This window comes from Lissotriton helveticus, chromosome 6 (genome assembly GCF_964261635.1).
Source record: "Lissotriton helveticus chromosome 6, aLisHel1.1, whole genome shotgun sequence".
Classification (NCBI taxonomy): domain Eukaryota; kingdom Metazoa; phylum Chordata; class Amphibia; order Caudata; family Salamandridae; genus Lissotriton; species Lissotriton helveticus.
In genome coordinates, this window is record NC_136067.1 from 1,377,328,740 (window position 1) to 1,377,346,123 (window position 17,384).

The window sequence follows — 17,384 nt, forward strand, 5'->3', positions numbered from 1 at the left end:
TGAGTGGGTTTCTGAGTCTCTTGCGTAGATTTGTGAGTGGCATTATGGGTGTGTGAGTGGGTGTGTGTGGCATTCTGGGTCTCCGAGTGTGTGTGAGTGGCTTTATGGATGTGTGAGTGGGTGTCTGGGTGTGTAAGTTTAAGTGTGTAAGTGCATGAGTGGGTCTGTGAGCTGATGCATTTTTGATTGGATGGATTTTGATCTGTGGATCCATTGCAGAATTAAAAGGGGGCTGCGCTGGGTGCTGCGGTGGATCCACGGAGCCTTGCACACCCAAAAAAAACTGTTTTGGATCAATTCATGCCCATGAGGGGTCCCTCACAGACACCTTCCCTCAATCCCATGGGGTCAGGATACCTCTACCCCTTATATCTATGTACACTTTATAACCTCCCCATTTCCCCGGAAACTATGTCCATATTGACAAACTTTTCTTATAGGTTGTGGCCAGCTAATCACAGCATTGCTGTTGGCGCAATCTTTTTTCTTTAATAACTTCAAAACTACTGAACAGATTGACACCAAATTACAAGAAGCACTCTTTCTGGACCAAGAGCTAGCTTTCTGCCAAATTTAGTGTAATACCGTTCAGCGGTTAGGGCTGTAGCCATGTCTAAACCCCCCCCCCCTTTTCTCAGCCCCCACTTGACAAATCGCCCTGAAACTTTCTAGACAACAGCTGAAGTGACTGGCCTACTGGTTTTGAAACTTTCATGAAGATTCGTCAGTGCTAAAGTTATTAGCAAAACAAAAAATGATTTTGCTATGGAAACTAAGTCCTAACTATAACTGGCGACTGTCAGCAGGTAAAATATATTTTATTTACGCACCCCCCCCCCTCCACACACACATACACCCTCCCCCCTCCCACACACCCCACTACTAGACTTGCCATGTGGTGTAAAAGCATGCAAAAAGGCATGCGTGGTAAAGGCACTGCATGGTTAAAATAACATTATAAAGGATATTACCCGTTTTTTTTATGGATGGTGATTGGATAAAAGCCACAATGAGTCAAGGAATGAATGGAAGTATAACGTGCAAGTATGAATTGGTGAATGCTCACATTCACCATTCACTATAATCCACACCAACTGGCATTAGCAATGATAGTATAGCCATCTTTCAGTCATAACAGACTGATATGACCACACGTGTTCTATGTGAGCTAGCAAATCTAGATTTGTGATTTAAGTTGTTTGATTGTAAAATGTTTGTTCTTGAGGGTTATTTTTCTTCTTCGTACTTGCTTGATTGCATGTCTTTTTCTTTCTCTGGTCGTTACATTTGTTTTGGAGCAAAATAATTTTGACAATAATCAAGAAGTTTCCAGCTAGCAGGTTTACTTTAAAACATTGCCAAAGAAACTCCAGAAACTTATCATATATTATAGCTGCATTTAAAGCATTTCTTAATGTTGCTGAATATTTTCAGTTTATTATCTCTCTGTGTTGAGAAATATCTCTTAGAGTAATATATTAGGAAAACATGAATCCACAAAATGTTCAGTAATATTGTTCCAAACGTTTCAAGCACTTATATTTTACATTCCTTCATTTATTTATTTTTAAGATCGCGGTTATGTGCCTGCAACTGAGAGTGAAAGAATATTCCAGAAGAGAATTAAAGAAATCCTGAAACAGAATGATTTCTCTGTGTAAGTCTTCTGCTTTTATTCAGGTAACAACTATGTGGATTAGTGAAGAGATTTAAAAAAAAATATTTGCACAGAAAATGTCCAAGCGGTGAAGTAATTTGAAGTAATTTGCCTAAAGGCTTAATGCTTGTATATGAAATCTTACTTTTTTCCCTCCAAAATTCTGCTAATTTGTGCAAGAATACTGTTTTGAGAATTTTTCAGGAATCTTGTATGATTCAGACAGCTTTTCAAGATTGGAGTTATTGTGAAAATATTTGTGGGGTCATAATGGGTTGAATGTTGGTGAATCTAATACTGTTTTTTTTTTTTTATTTGAACCGTGTGGCAAAACGAAAACGCAAATAACATGGTAAAATTGATTTGATAGACAACGTGAAGTTTTTTTAGTTTTTTGTGAAAATACAAAATCCTTTGCTTTTCCTTCAAAACTAGTAAACATTGCACATTCATCATAACAGGACTTTGCCGGGGTCTTTAGACTACAGCAATGAATCAGATGAGTTCTCTGCTGAGCTGACCCTCCATTCTGAAGGTCTGTCTCCTGAAGGTCTTCCTTTTACCCCAGCCAACATGGTGGAAGTACATAAAGACCAGGAGCCATGCAACGGTGAGGTTTTTTTCCCTATAACCAAAGATTGTTTGGTAGGCCTTGTAGGTAAATGCTTTTATCTACCCCTTGTAGGTATTTAAGCAACTACAGCAGATGCAACACTTGCACTGCAGATAATTAAAATAAATAAATTGCTGCGCTTTTTACATTCATTTGTTTCCATGTTCGTATTTTGCATCATATGTGCCTTACTTACCCTCTTTGATATGTCTGAAAGTAGAAAGTAAATCTTGTAAATCTTGGAAGTTTTTATTTTTAGTTTGGTATAGCTGCTAATGCTTTTGAAAAAAATCAAATTGATGTAATATCAATCATTCAATCAATCACATAATTTATATAGCGCACTGCTCACCCGGTAGGGTTTCAAGGCGCTGGGGGGAGGGGTCCGTTACTGCTCGAAAAACCAGGTCTTGAGTTGCTTCCTGAAGGAGAGGTGGTCCTGGGTCAGCCAAAGGTGGATGGGGAGGGAGTTCCATGTCTTGGCTGCCAGGTAGGAGAAGGATCTTCCTCCGACGGTGGCTCTGCGAATGCGTGGTACGGCGGCGAGGGCGAGGCTGGTCGATCGTAGCTGGCGGGTGGGCGTGTAGAAAGTCAGGCGGTTGTTGAGGTATTTGGGGCCCAGGTCGTGGAGAGCCTTGTGTGTGTGGGTGAGGAGTCTGAACGTAATCCTCTTGCTGACGGGGAGCCAGTGCAGGTCTTTCAGGTGGCCGGAGATGTGGTTGTGTCGGGGGATGTCCAGGACGAGTCGTGCGGAGGCGTTCTGTATGCGCTGGAGTCTTTTCTGAAGTTTGGCCGTGGTTCCGGCGTAGAGGGTGTTTCCGTAGTCCAGACGGCTGGTGACGAGTGCCTGGGTGACCGTTTTCCTGGTTTCGGTGGGGATCCATAGGAAGATCTTACGGAGCATGCGCAGGGTGTTGAAGCAAGATAATGAGACGGCGTTGACTTGTCTGGTCATCAAAAGGGAGGAGTCCAGGATGAAGCCCAGGTTACGGGTGTGCTCCGTTGGCTTGGGAGTGGTGCCCAGGGCATGGGGCCACCAGGAGTCGTCCCAGGCGGAGGGCGATGATCCCAGGATGAGGACTTCCGTCTTGTCTGAGTTCAGTTTCAGGCGGCTGTTCTTCATCCACTCGGCGACGTATTTCATCCCTTCGTGTAGGCTGGCTCTGGCGGTGGTGGGGTCGTTGGTGAGGAAGAGGATCAGCTGGGTGTCAGCGTAGGAGATGATGTTGAGGTTGTGTTGGCGTGCGATGGCTGCGAGAGGGCTCATGTAGACGTTGAAGAGGGTTGGGCTGAGTGATGATCCTTGTGGTACGCCGCAGATGACTTCGGTGGCCTCGGATCTGAACGGGGGGAGGCGGACTCTCTGGGTTCTTCCGGCGAGGAACGAGATGATCCACTCCAGTGCCTTCTCTTGGATTCCGATGTTGCTGAGGCGCTGTACTAGAGTGCGGTGGCAGACGGTGTCGAACGCCGCAGAGAGGTCCAGGAGGATGAGGGCAGCTGTTTCCCAGTTGTCGAGCAGGGATCTGATGTCATCGGTGGCTGCGATCAGGGCGGTCTCGGTGCTGTGGTTGGCTCGGAAACCGGACTGCGAGGGGTCGAGGGATCCGTTCGTCTCGAGGAAGGCGGCGAGCTGTCTCTTGACGGTCTTCTCGATGACTTTGGCAGGGAAAGGGAGGAGCGAGATGGGGAGGAAGTTCTTGAGGTCGGTGGGGTCCGCTGTTGGTTTCTTCAGGAGGGCGCTGAGTTAGGCATGCTTCCAGCTTTCCGGGAAGGTGGCGGTGTTGAAGGAGCTGTTGATGATGTCCCGGAGTTGGGGTGCGATGATGGAGTCGGCCTTGTTGAAGACGTGGTGGGGGCAGGGGCCGGTTGGGGATCCGGAGTGGATGGTGCTCATCGTGCGGGTGGTGTCTTCGGGGCTGACCGGGGTCCAGGCGCAGAGGGTGGTGGTGGGGGGCGTTGGTTCGGTGGTTGGGTGCGTGGTCGGCGCGCCGCAGCTGTTGTGCATGTCGGCGATTTTGCGGTGGAAGAACGAGGCGAGTGAGTCGCAGAGGTCTTGCGAGGGAGTGATGTCGTTGTTTCCGGCGCTGCGGTTGGAGAACTCTTTGACGATGCTGAAGAGTTCCTTGCTGTTGTGGGTGTTTTTTTCCAGTCGTTCTTTGAGAGTTGTCCTTTTGGTGGTGTAGATCAGCTGGTGGTGTTTGCGGGTGGCGTTCTTGAGGGCAGTCATGTTTTCTGTGGTCTGGTCGTGGCGCCAGGCTTTCTCGAGGGTGCGGCAGTTCTTCTTGGAGTATTTGAGTTCGTCGGTGAACCAAGAGGCTTTCTTGCTGCCGGGTCTGCTGGGAGGGTTCTTCAGTGGTGCGAGGTCATCTGCGCAGTCGGTGAGCCACTGTGTGAAGATGCGGGCTGCTTCGTTGGGGTCCGTTGTGCTGGTGGGAGGTTTCTGGCTGAGGGAGGTGATGAGCTGGTCGGCGTTGATCTTGCTCCAGCTCCTGCGGGGAACCTGTTGCGGGTGGTGGTGGGTCGTGGTTCTCCTGAAGCTGAAGTGGACGCAGCGGTGATCCATCCAGTGTAGCCCGGTGGAGTGGCTGAAGGAGATGTGCTTGCTGGAGGAGAAGACGGGGTCAAGCGTGTGGCCGGCGTAGTGGGTGGGGGTGTTCACCAGTTGCTTGAGTTCGAGGTTGGCGAGGTTGTCCAGAAGGGTGGTGGTGTTGCTGTCGTTGTTGTTCTCCAGGTGGAAGTTGAGGTCCCCTAGGAGGATGTAGTCTGAGGAGGTGAGGGCGTGCCGGCTGATGAAGTCTGCGATATCTTTGCTGAATAGTGTGCGTGGTCCTGGGGGTCTGTAGATGAGGGTGCCTCTGAGGGTCGTCTTTGGGTCGGTGTGTATCTGGATGTGGAGGTGTTCGGCGGCGGTGAAGGTGTCGTCGGAGTTGGTCGTGATGCGGATGGTGTTCATATGGACGATGGCGATGCCTCCTCCGGTCTGGTTGACGGGTTCCCTCCGGGTGATCTTGTATCCGACCGGGATGGCTATGGCGATGTCGGGTGCTGAGGAGGCGTTCATCCAGGTTTCCGTGAGGAAGGCGACGTCTGGTGATGTTGTGTCGAGCAGGTTCCAGAGTTCGACGGCGTGTCTGTGGACGGAGCGGGTGTTGAGCAGGATGCACTTGAGGTGGTTGGCGCTGGTGCTCGGCTTGGCGGGTGCGGTGCAGGTCCGGAGGCAGGTGAACTTGCAGGCTTGGCAGGTGAAGGGTCCGTGGGTGCGTTTCGGGGTGGCTCGGTAGCAGGCGGGGTTCCGGTCGGGTTTGAGTGCGTTGAGGGTGGCGGCGTCGTATGTCCGTCGTGTGGGCTGGCATCTTCGGGGGTGAGGGGTCATGGAACTGGGCGCGGTCCAGGCGCGGACGGGCATAGACTGGCTTGCCTTCGGCGCACAATCGGCACGCCCGCTGCGCGTCCGCGCGGGCTCTAAATGAGGCGAAGTGGGAGGGAGGAGCAGCTCGGAGGCGGGAGCGCGGCGGGGGTACAGAAGAGAAAATGGGGGCGGTGCCGCGAGGGAGCAGCGGTGGGGAGCGGGTAGCGGGGGGGGGGCACACCAGAGGGGACAATGAACAATAAGCACAATATCACTAAAAAGCACAGTATCACATTACCAGCAGAGAGGCAGAGAGGAAGTACAATCACGAGGGGCACGAAAATGAGGACAGGAGCAGCTTAGAAGAGCGAGCAGCACCGAGGGTGCACCGGGGTCACAGCTGGCGAGCCGTGCGGCGTGGGGGTGTCCTGGGGTCAGGACACCCCAGGACAATACTAATACTATACTAATGTAAATATAAGAAGAATCGGGCAATAATGTGTTCTCCAACACTGTTTCATATGTTTCTTTTTTTGTAGAAAGGGATTGCATAATAATGTGCAAAATAAAGACCTGGGGTGTTGTCACAATTTTGAAAGTAATGTATGTTTGAAATAACATTTTACAAGTGATAAAAATCGATCTGGTTCATATCTTGCAGGGGCGATAAATATGAGGTGTCTTCAGTATCAATGTATACACAACCTAATTTGTCGAAATATTGTCATGTAATTGGATTAACATTTGACATCAAAGTACCCCTTTGGAAGAAATGTGAATTACCATCACTGTGATCATTTGAAGGCAGATTAGCACCACCTCAGGGTGGTGAGATGTTAGGACAGAGTGGCAAGGAAAACTTATTTCTCGATCTAGGCAAAACTCTTCAATCAAATGAGACCGAGAATTTAGCCACCATGGACTCCTCGTATTTGTAACATTTTAAACAAGTGAAAGCTGTATTTTGTTTTATTTACTGTATTTATAAACAAATCTTGTTACATCGTAACAAAATTAATTTTCAGACCCACAGGCCTTAAAATTCGTTTGAGACTTGAATCCCCTATTAGACGAACTAGCCATGAATAATATGAGGTCCTAAACTAATGGACAGTTCTCATTGGGCATCATTGCTTGATACAAGAAAAATAGCACGTGTATTGTAGTGTACAGCAGTAGTTAGAGTGTATGTACTTTTTAGTCTACCAAAATCTATTTGTTGTAATCTGGTATTTAATCCTTTAACACATATTCATCACGTTGAAAAAATGTAAACAAATGGAGGGCCTTCTGTGGTACATCATTGGCTTTCTTCATTGCATCTAATTATGGAGTTATTTTTTATGTATTTATTCAGAATTCTTAACTTAAAATACATGGAGATGGTTTGGTGATCTGTTTTCTGTTGCTTAACAAATGCCCCATTAAATGTAAATGTTGTAGTACTTGTATAGCGCCCAAATCACCCCACATAGGGTCTCTCCAGCGCTTGTACAAATACCGCTGTGGAACCCTTCCTGGCTTTTCCCTGTGAGGCGCCCACTCCTGGGCACCCCCAAGGTGCAGCCAGGCATCCTAGCGCTATTGGGGCCGTTGTGGAGATTAAGCAAGCTATTGCCCAGAGTTGCAGAGTGGGACCCATGATTAGACTAGGCACCGAGGCTTGAATTATCAGGTCCGGGGAGATTGAGTTCAAGACCCGCCGAGGCGGGAATTGAAACCTGGTCCCGGGCTAGACCTCTGCATCAGGGTCTGCCGCTCTAACCATTGAGCCACACTTCTCCAAAGTAATCTATTCTTCCTCACTCTCTCATTATTAAGTATTTATTGTAAAAAAAACAAAAAAAAGTCACTGTTTCTGTAAACATGCAGTACACTGCGAGCCGAGGTATATTAAAAAAAGATGGTATATTAAAATGTTTATGGGTTACCTACCTTGTTTTAATATTGCTCAAGGCATTAATGTGGTTATTTTTAAGAATAAGAGATCCTATATTAAAATAATCTGAAGTTCAGTAGATCCTCAAGATGAATTTGGACCTTTTGCTACTTTGGCACAGAAGAATTCCACTACAGTAAAAAAAAAAAAATCGTCTAACTATAATGCTTACATTGTCTTTAGTGCTCATCCATTTGCCTCCCTTTGTTGTTTTGGTGGCTGAGAGGTCAGTTTCATGATCACTCTTTCAATCTTTACAAAGAGACACATGATGAGTGTGGTGATATTTAAATCATAATGTTCAGTTATTGCTAAATCTTTTTACACCTTAAAAAGAGAAGTATATTTATTTAACCATCTACAAAAGTATGCATCAGAGTGAGATGTTCTTTATAGAGGTAATTTTTCAGTGTGCAGAGCCCCAAATGGGAAGCATGCAAAAAAATGTCAGAGATAATAAGAAAAGCAATAGGAACAATGCAGGAAAGATTGGATATAAATAATAATAATAATAATGTTAATTGTGTAGTTAGTTAAAACCATTACAATTTTAGCATGTTCAATTGTACAAAGTTGAGAGTTCATACGATCTTCTTAAAATGAGACATTGAACATAGTACATCTAAAACCAAGTCAGCACATTTATGTCCAGAGTGTAGAAATGTCTATTGACTGCTTCACAGGAATGGTAAAGAAGCTCTAAGCGAAAAAAAGTCCCTACTAATAAGTAATTTCAATTCTTAGCACCAGTCGAAAAAAGTTGGCGATATACATCTAAAACCAGAATAAAAGTGAGCTATGTGCAACTTAATACCAGATGACAGTGGATATAGGTGAACCAGTGAGGTGTAGTACAGGATGCAGAAAGCCTTGGACAAGATTATGTCTCTTTAAAAAAGGTAAGTCGTGAAAGCCTTATAGAAAATGAGAAGAGAAGGCTATACATTTCTGTGGCATAGTGTTCCTGATACTCTATAGAAAGCAGATGAAAAACTGTTGCAGACTAGTCACCCATTATGGTTACACTCAAACCGTTCTTGTGAAAGAAACGGTTTGTTGCGAAAGGTTTAAAGGTTAAATGATATACAGGTTATTGTAAAGGTTATATGTGTCTTGAGAAAGGCTGATTTTAAATGAGGGCATTGCCAGCAGCCAGTGGAGCCCGATTCTAAACTTTGGAGCTCCTCAACTGATTTTAAATGGGGCATAGCCAGCAGTCAGTGGAGCCAGATGCTAATCTTTGGAGCTCCCCAACCGTTGCCCTGAAATACCATTATTCTTTAATATTATTCATCCGATTTGGGCACCTGGCCGAGGTCAATCAACAGGAAATGCCTTGCACCAGCGGTTGCTTTTCATGATAGTAAATGAACGCTGTGACATCATTGGCTTCTTACTTTCAATGAAGTTAGAGATGGCAACCGTTTAGAATTACTGCAAGTGGAGGGCATCTGGAGTGGAGACAGAGGCTTATCATCGGTCAGCGCTTTAGAGATGGAGGCTACAGCAAGATGTCTGGATTATCAATAGGAGGCACTGGGGAAATGTGTTTATGGAAGAGTAGTGAGGACTCATTCCTCTTAGCCTGTAAAGCCAAGGAGTAGTGAAAGGGAGAGGCTGATGTTGAGTGATCACTCAGGGATGCATGGAGAATGGCAAATATGAACGAGGCTTGTTGGTCTGAAGACACCGTGAATGTAGGCACAGGTGCGGGTAAGGGGGGATCACTCTTCAGTTGTCAGACAAACTAAAAGTTGAGTCCGGCATTTTGACAAGCCCAGAAAGAAGATTGACATAACCAAGGTTCAGGCAGAGAGGAGGCTGGGATTTGACCCTGGGCGAGTGTATGGGTTGCCTTCTTCCTGCACTGTGGCTACAGTTGCTCTGATACTGTGATATAAACACAGCTCACCCATTGAAGTTGGGGATTAAGGTTAATGTAGGGCTGAGATCTAAAGGCTCATAAATGAGAGTACTCATAGAACTACGTAGAGTGGGGGCCAATTTAGAGGTGCTTAGACATAGGTTTTTATAAAGAAATCAAATGGGTTTGAAGGGCAACGTCCTGTGGTAGACCTTGTTGGAGGTTAATACGAACTGCCTTTTGATCACATAAACGATATAGTCCCTCTGACTGTGATTTCGGTTGGGAGTTTGACACTGAATAAAGGCGAGGGTTGTAGGGTAAAGGTGACGACTGTTGTATACATCAAGCAATCTGATGTCTGATTTATACACTGCTGTGTTGACTCTTGCTAGTGCTAACTAGAGATAGCCAGATATGCTAAGTGCTAGGCTGAGAAAATGTGGGAACATCTCTGAAGGCACTGTGGATGACAAATACATTAAAACTAGAAGGCCCATGCAACAGAGCTGATAAGTGAAACAACAGTCTGCCGATTCTGATGAATATCTGCAGAAAGTTAGCACTACTTCTTCTTGTATAAAAAAAATAGCTGACAATGAGAACACTAAGGAAAATTGTTGAGTAATTGTGGGTAAGCTGAATGGGATCAAAGATTAATCCTGGGCTCCAAGAGCACTACCTGAATCAAAAATGAAATTCTTAAGAGCTGTCAAATAAATATGCACAACCAGACAAACTAGATAAAATATTACACACCTTAGCAGCTACAATAGAACCCTTTAAAAATCAGATGGACTATATTAGTAGTTGTGGGGCTACTGCGGGATCTCATGGCATTCTTGGTTGGCGGAAAGCAAAATTGAGTCAAAGTGCTTATGGCTTGTGTTTGGATACCTGTAATGCCAGCCAAGCCCACTTCTTGACAACATTGTCAGAGTGATTGGCTTATCTGCCTTTGGTTATACGAGAAGGCTTAATTTCTGTAGGAGGCATCACCGTGAACAGATCCCACCTGCCCCCTGTCCGTGTCACTTGTGTTCAGAACTGCCAAGGAGATGAGTGGGTTATCTGAGAGAGTGTAATTAACTGTGTCTTGTAGAACGAGTAATCCGATTACACAAGAATATTCATACTTTTTCAACGTACATGTCCTTCATGTTGGACTAGATAGGATTGAATGTTCTCTAACACTTACAGCCATTCTGCAGATAGAGTAGCTTAGCAATACTGAGATCATAATCCCTTTTTGCTGGAGCTTTATTGGGGACCCCTGGAACTGCAATCATCGGTTGGAGGCTGTGAACTTGTGCACCAGAGGACCCTGTATTTCAGGGTTCCAAAGTTGATTATATAAAGCATTTACTCTAGAGAGAATTCAGGCACAGCAATTGATGCTCTGGTAGAAAGGGACCATTAATGTTAATGGGGTGACCCAATATCCCACAGAACCTTGGGATAATGTGAAAAGGTTGTTGAGTGTTAGGCATTGTCCTGCAACACTACAAAGCTGCTCTTATATGGATGTTTGAGCAGTGGTACAGGCTGTAGAATGCAGTATGTTTTTACTTGACTTAGTATTTCAGTTAATACTCAACAGAGACTGGGGGCAAAACAAAGTAATTTTGAGCAGTTCCCTCACAGTTTTGACGATGGAAACAATCAGTGCCTCATCTGCTGAAAGTGTGATTTGCTGCAAGGTACATATCGGGCAATTGAGGAGACAGCAGGTCTCCATATAGTCTATAGAACTCTGCGTGCAGTGCACCTCTCCCCAGAGATTTGCCCGTAGCCAATCCCAAAATTGCACCTTATATTTCTAAGGCACTCTTAGGAGCTTCAAGCTCTTTCCTAACCATTGGGAATACACTTCTCAGGTCCAAAAGTCTCAGATATGTCTCAATTTCACGGTCCCCCACCACCTAATCTGATTACCTTCATAGTTCCAAGTAATATGCATGAAGCACTCAATTTATCTCCTGCTGCGTCTATACGTGTATCCACTTCTAGCATGTATACTCCTGAAAAACTGGCCTGTAGATGTTCTCAAGCAGCAGCTTCCTCAAACCGAGCATAAGGTTTCTTAACATGAGCGGTCGCGACTATCCACGTTGAGAAATCTCGCTGGGAGGTGGTCTAGCGTTGAATTTTCCTAGCTCAAAAAAAGGAGTTTTTCAGAACTCTTTCTGGAGTGTGGAAAACACATCAAACGGAGCGGAGTTCACTGACCGGCCTACTTATATCCTTACCACAAGGCTAAGGATTGCAGGAAATATCATACTTTTTCCACAAAAACCCTAAACCATAAAGAGAGCCTAGACTTTTAATATGGCTCTAAAAATGTAGCTCAGGAAAAACTTATACCTTTATAGAGGAATATGAAGGTGCATCAAAATCATCTAGTAAAGCGCCCAAAAAATATATATATTCTCACTCGGAGTGCTTTTGTAAACCTTCACCTGAACCAAAATCCTCAGCCTCATACAACTCACAAAAAATCTGTGAGTAAAGTTGAGGTGATTCATGAGGTAGTTGTGCTTACTGAAAAATACCTCTTCAATGTCAGCCCGCAAACCATCTTCAGAGCCATCTTCTCCAAAAAAAAACTATCATCATCATCAAGAACAGCATCTGCATCTCCACCAACAAAGACTTTGTCTTCGACAATGCGAACACCGATGAAGAAACCAGAATTCCAACCAGCTATTGAGAAATTCTTGTCATCGATCAGACTACTATCACAAACACATACTATGATAAGACCAATGAAGACAATTGAACAAAAAAAAACAAATATGACCCAGTCTAAGAAAATGCCATCAACGTTGTCGACAACAATAATAATTCAGTCGATGTTGGTCCTGTCTTTGAAATTGCCTCCCACAGAAGAAATTCTTCATAGATTACTCATCTCGGAAAAAGGCTTTTCAATGCCTCTGATGTCAGGACACACATCCGTTAGAAATATATCTTCATATCCACCACAGAGGCAATTGGATATGAAAGAGTCCAAAGACGATGATGATAGCCCTTTCTTGCCTGCATACAGTCCATCACAACTAAAGGCTAAATATCTGGACCCGTGTGAGAGAAAAACAGAGAGATGAAGGATGTATATTTAGCCGACCCCAGTCAACCTAATATCCTAATGTTAGAAGTTCTTATCAACTTTTCACTTGTGAGTTTGATCCCAATACTCACAGGAAGCTGTGATCCCTGTTCCTATAGCACTAGTCAGAGTTCTGTGACATTTGCTCACAGACTTTTGTAAATTCTTGCTGGAGTCAATATTCAACCCTGCATCAATCCTCCAAACCTCTGTCTGCTCCTCAGTCAAGGCCTCACACAAGACCAACCACTCCATGCATTCTTATATACATCCCTATAAAATAATTACCTTAAACACCTTTGGTATAGCTGTTGCTTGGACATGAAATACCTTTGAAAGACAAGAGGTGTTTGGTAAAACAGGAACAGTTGGTTTAATTAACCATTGTGGCTTAGAGATCAGTTACAGGCATAGGGCTATCTCACAATCGATCTGAGACGTTCTTATATACAGTTCATTGTATTCCTTAAACTGTTCCAATGATCCTTGTATGGTAAGGAATGTAAGTTGCTGCCTTTGGAGTACTTAATTCATTGTTCGATGGATAATTCAGGTGAGCCTTGACCTTGCGTGGACTCAATGTGGCCAGTGGGTAATGTGTCTAGATGTGCAGCATGAGGAGGGTGTGATCACTGCATGTGCTATCTGCTATATGTTCCTATCTTGTGACATCAAACTATGGTGTTTTAGGAGCGCATGTACCCCTTCCTGTCATGTGGGCTTTATTATGTCTAATCTCCCTAGACCATTGTTGTTTCGCTGCGCCTATCTGTGGGATATATTTAAGGTTTCCTGTCCGTGCGTTTGTCAGCCTGCTACATGGCACGTCATCTATGAACTGTCAATCAGTAAACTTGGGCCTAGGTTTTAGTGCTTACCTGGCTACGTATTTGCGAGCTAGGGTTGATGTGCAGTTCACAACAGGCATATTAGCTAATAAGGACACACTTTCGTTCACATAAATGAATGTATCGTTTCTGATATCAGCATCTACTTTTTCCATATTAACATCCCCCCCTCTTGTTGATATGTCTACACTATCTATCCCCAAACTTCGTGAGACTTATATTCTTGGGGGCCTGTTGTTCTTTATGCATGCTTTCAACAACCACTACTTTCCCAGTAACCTGCACTTTTCCCAGTTTTAGGACTACGTTTTTACAGCAAGAAATTCCTGATTTTAAAGATCCATACAAAAACAAGAACACTATGAAAACTGGCAAAAGCGATGTGTGCAGACTGGAGATCCACTAGGGGAGCCAGGAGAACCAATTAGAGATCCGCTCCTTCTCAGCGGCATCTCCCTCTTCAGGCATGTCTCTTTGTAAATGGTGCCCTGCTTGGATGACAAGAGTCAATTTTCTGTTGTCCATATCATTCCCTGGGATAAATGTGCAGCAAGACGAACCGATCTTGGCAGACTCCCCTCCCTCCATTGCAGTCATTAAGTCGAATACATATCGGTGCTGCATCACAATGAAGCAGATTGCTCTCAGTTCTTCCTTGATTGAATTTAGGCCAAACTCACGCCTGTTCATTATTTTAAGCATATTCCACCTGATTAACTATAACCAGCATTCGTTTGCTTTTGTCTGTTCTGTAAAGAAGAGTATAGCCCCTTCCCGCCGATACTTGTGCATCTGTGAACAGTCTGAATTCTTCTGGAATATCTTTGTACTGAGCCCAGACAAAATATTCTGCAGGAAAGTTGTCTTCTTCCTTAACGGGTGCTGGCACAAGTCAGACAGTTCTTCTCTGGGAATGACCAGGGTAGGATGTTCATGTTTACCAGGGAACAGAGCCAGTGCCATCTGGGAATGAGCGGAGTATAGGCAAACTCGCTGCACTGCCAGTAGAAATCCATCAGCGTAGAGATAACCCATTGCATATCCCTAAAGTGCATAATCGTGCCGCAGTTCTTATTCATACCCAGTGAAAGCGTTCCTTTACCTTTGAAACACAAGGAATACAGTGTAAATTTCCATACAATTTGGGGTTGCCCCTTCTCTTCTGGCCAAATGTATTCATCCACCTCTGTATCCCAGATTTCCTGACATGGGTTGGTCATGCTCTCATTCAACCCTCCCCCATGTGACTCATTCCCCTTTTTATCCTCAAGCTGGACGGCCCTACACACAAATTCCATGTTGGGGGATCCACTTAAAGAAGATTTCCTCAGATACAAATGGATGCAGGAGCAGACTTGTTTGTGCATTGAGTTCGGGGTTTTGCTCCCTCCAAGAATCTCTTCTCTGGAAAGTCTCGGGCCAAACAGTATCCTCCCCGACGATGCCCTTTCTGTGCATCCTGTCCAGCTCAGTTTGGCTATCACTAGGTTCAGTTGAGAGGTATAAAGCTGTTGACTTGGTTTTGTACCTGGTCAAATTTACTACTACCCTGTGTGGTTCTACCTTGTTGGGTTGGATTTTGGCCCTCATTCTGCATAGATATAAGTGAAGAAGGCATTTTGCTTTTTTGGGGGTTTCCTCCTCGGATAAGTAAAGTCTGTCTGCGACTTCTGCTTGTGGATTCGAGCAGACGTAACATGACCTGGCTTACGTTTGGGAGTCTACTGTGGTCATATGCTGATACCATGTATTGTGCAAAATGATGCTGTACAGTGCATGCGGGATGTTACTGTTTGGCTTAGTGTAATTATATGTGACATGGGAGAGATCCGTACGCAAGCGCTGTGATACATTTTTACAGACTCCATTTGGCTAGGCAGCTCCTTAGCAGTGAACAGGTGCTTGTTAGAAATGGCCCTGTTTGAGGCATGTGAGCTGTAGTTCACATGCTATGCATAATCCTGCCATCTAGTGTTGGGTCCGGATGGAAGTTGGTTTTCTTGGAAGAAGTCTTTCCAGTCACGAGGGAGGTGACTCCTCCTTTCAGCGATAGTGCGCATGGGCATCGACTCCATTGTCAGATTGTTTAGTTTCTGCCTTCGGGTTCGGATGTGTATTGCTGCGTTCTGCTTCGAAACCGTTTTTGGGTTCCCCTTGGTGCGCAATCCACTCTACCTGCGTTAATATTGTTTCGAACGCGTATCCCACTTCTACGCGTATCGTATCTGTCGAGGACAACCTCTATTTCGATCAAAGATGTTTGAGAATGCCATCCGGCTTAACAGCGTCGGTCCACTTCATATTCGATGGGATGGACGCCATACAATTTCTGCCCTCGGTGCCTCGCCAAGTATCCGCGCACTGACTTGCACGATGTGTGCAACTTGTGCTTGTCTCCGGAGCACAACCAACAGGACTGCGACGCGTGCAGATCATTCTGATCGAAAAAAAACTCTCAGTGATCATCAGGCTCGACGTTGCGAAATGCAGAGGCAAAACATCGAAAACACGCCGGACATCTTCGGCGAAGGATCTGAGCACGAATTTGACACACAAGGGGCTGAGGAAGAACAAGGAGAACGTGCCTCCATTCTCAAATCTGACTCTGAGATGGAAGAAGACTTGCCACAAGGTCAACGTCCTGTGAGTACCAAACACCCCTTGACCCAAACTCCAACTCACCCGAAACAAAAGGTTTCGGTCCCATCCCGCCTTCGGGCCACTGTCGGCACTGACCAGATGTTTGACGCCCCACCCTCCGGCCCAGCACCGAAACACGTCACTATGCCCTCCAGCTCTGAATCGAGTCAGCCAGTCTGGCACCGAGCCCAAACCTTCAGGCTCGAAGCCAAAAACTGCTTCGGAGCTGAAATCATTGACACAACAGGGGTGTGGAATTTTTAAAATAATCTACTTGGCCAAGGGAAAAAATGCCACTGAGATCTACATGTCCTGTAAGATCCACATGTCCCACCTACTCCCGGCACTACTACAATTATAAGGGCTGACAGAGAAACATTTAATATATTTTTGTTTTATTAAACAATTAAATGCTTTGTAATAATGCTAAAGCAAAACTTGACAAGCCAGCAATATTATCCCTTTTATCCAAACATATAGAAATACAACAATAAATGATCTTGCATGGCAGCTGCTTTAAGACTCATATTGACAATACTTCAATAGCTATGATAGATGTGGCCTTTTATGCCCACACACATGCTTTGTGCCTCCTGTGAGCCAGAGATCAATAGCTCTGCTGGGGTCATAATCCTCAAAGTTGGGTCCTTCTATCTTAAGAAGCATTAGGTCTTGGAGAACATCTTGATTTAACTGTGTTCTTAGTGGGTTCTTGATTGCAGAAAACACACGTTCAGCTTCTGCTGTAGATATGCTGAATGTGAACATCATTTCCACAAGCTTTAATATATTAGCCACTGTGGACGAGTTTGTTGTTAGCAGGGTGGAGTATGCAGGCAGTACAGGGATACCTTTGGCCTCAACGCTTTTCATATGTGTTTTAAGTCGACAAAACTCCTCTACAATTGCCAACCTCTCGTCTGTGGTGAAAAGTACCTCATAATGTTGTACAATTGCCTCAGTATCAGAGAGCCCATATTTATAGAGTTCCTCTCTAGTTTCTGGCCACAGTGTATAATCAAATGCCTGAAAACCTTGAACCGGCATGCTATTAAAATTTTCAAACCTCTTATCAATGTACTTAACCACACAGTCAATGAGCTCACTGTCACTTTGGATTGTTGATGCTGGTGGGCAGTGTCCTGATAACTTTATTTCCCAGCCATCAGTAGAAATGTTTCCAAACTTCTTTTCTTCAGGGTGGTACAGTTTTTTAAACTGCTGCATATGTTCACTCAACTCACTCTTTAGGCCTACTAGGGTCAACACACACCTCTATACAGCAGGTTGAACATTCAATAAAAGCAGTTCATTAGACCGAAAGAATTCTGCAAGCAGGGACACTGGCTTCAGAACATCTCT

At 44.9% G+C, this 17,384-nt stretch overlaps 1 protein-coding gene across 2 annotated transcripts in view; it reads left to right on the forward strand.

Annotated features, from left to right (window-relative positions):
• Positions 1-17,384, forward strand: part of REV3L (REV3 like, DNA directed polymerase zeta catalytic subunit) — a 954,247-nt gene that overhangs the window by 373,360 nt on the left and 563,503 nt on the right. For both annotated transcript variants that reach the window (XM_078649145.1, XM_078649144.1), the window contains exons 8-9: positions 1,573-1,657; positions 2,119-2,267. In XM_078649145.1, the coding sequence (XP_078505271.1) occupies positions 1,573-1,657; positions 2,119-2,267 (234 nt within the window). The remainder of the gene's footprint in view (positions 1-1,572; positions 1,658-2,118; positions 2,268-17,384) is intronic.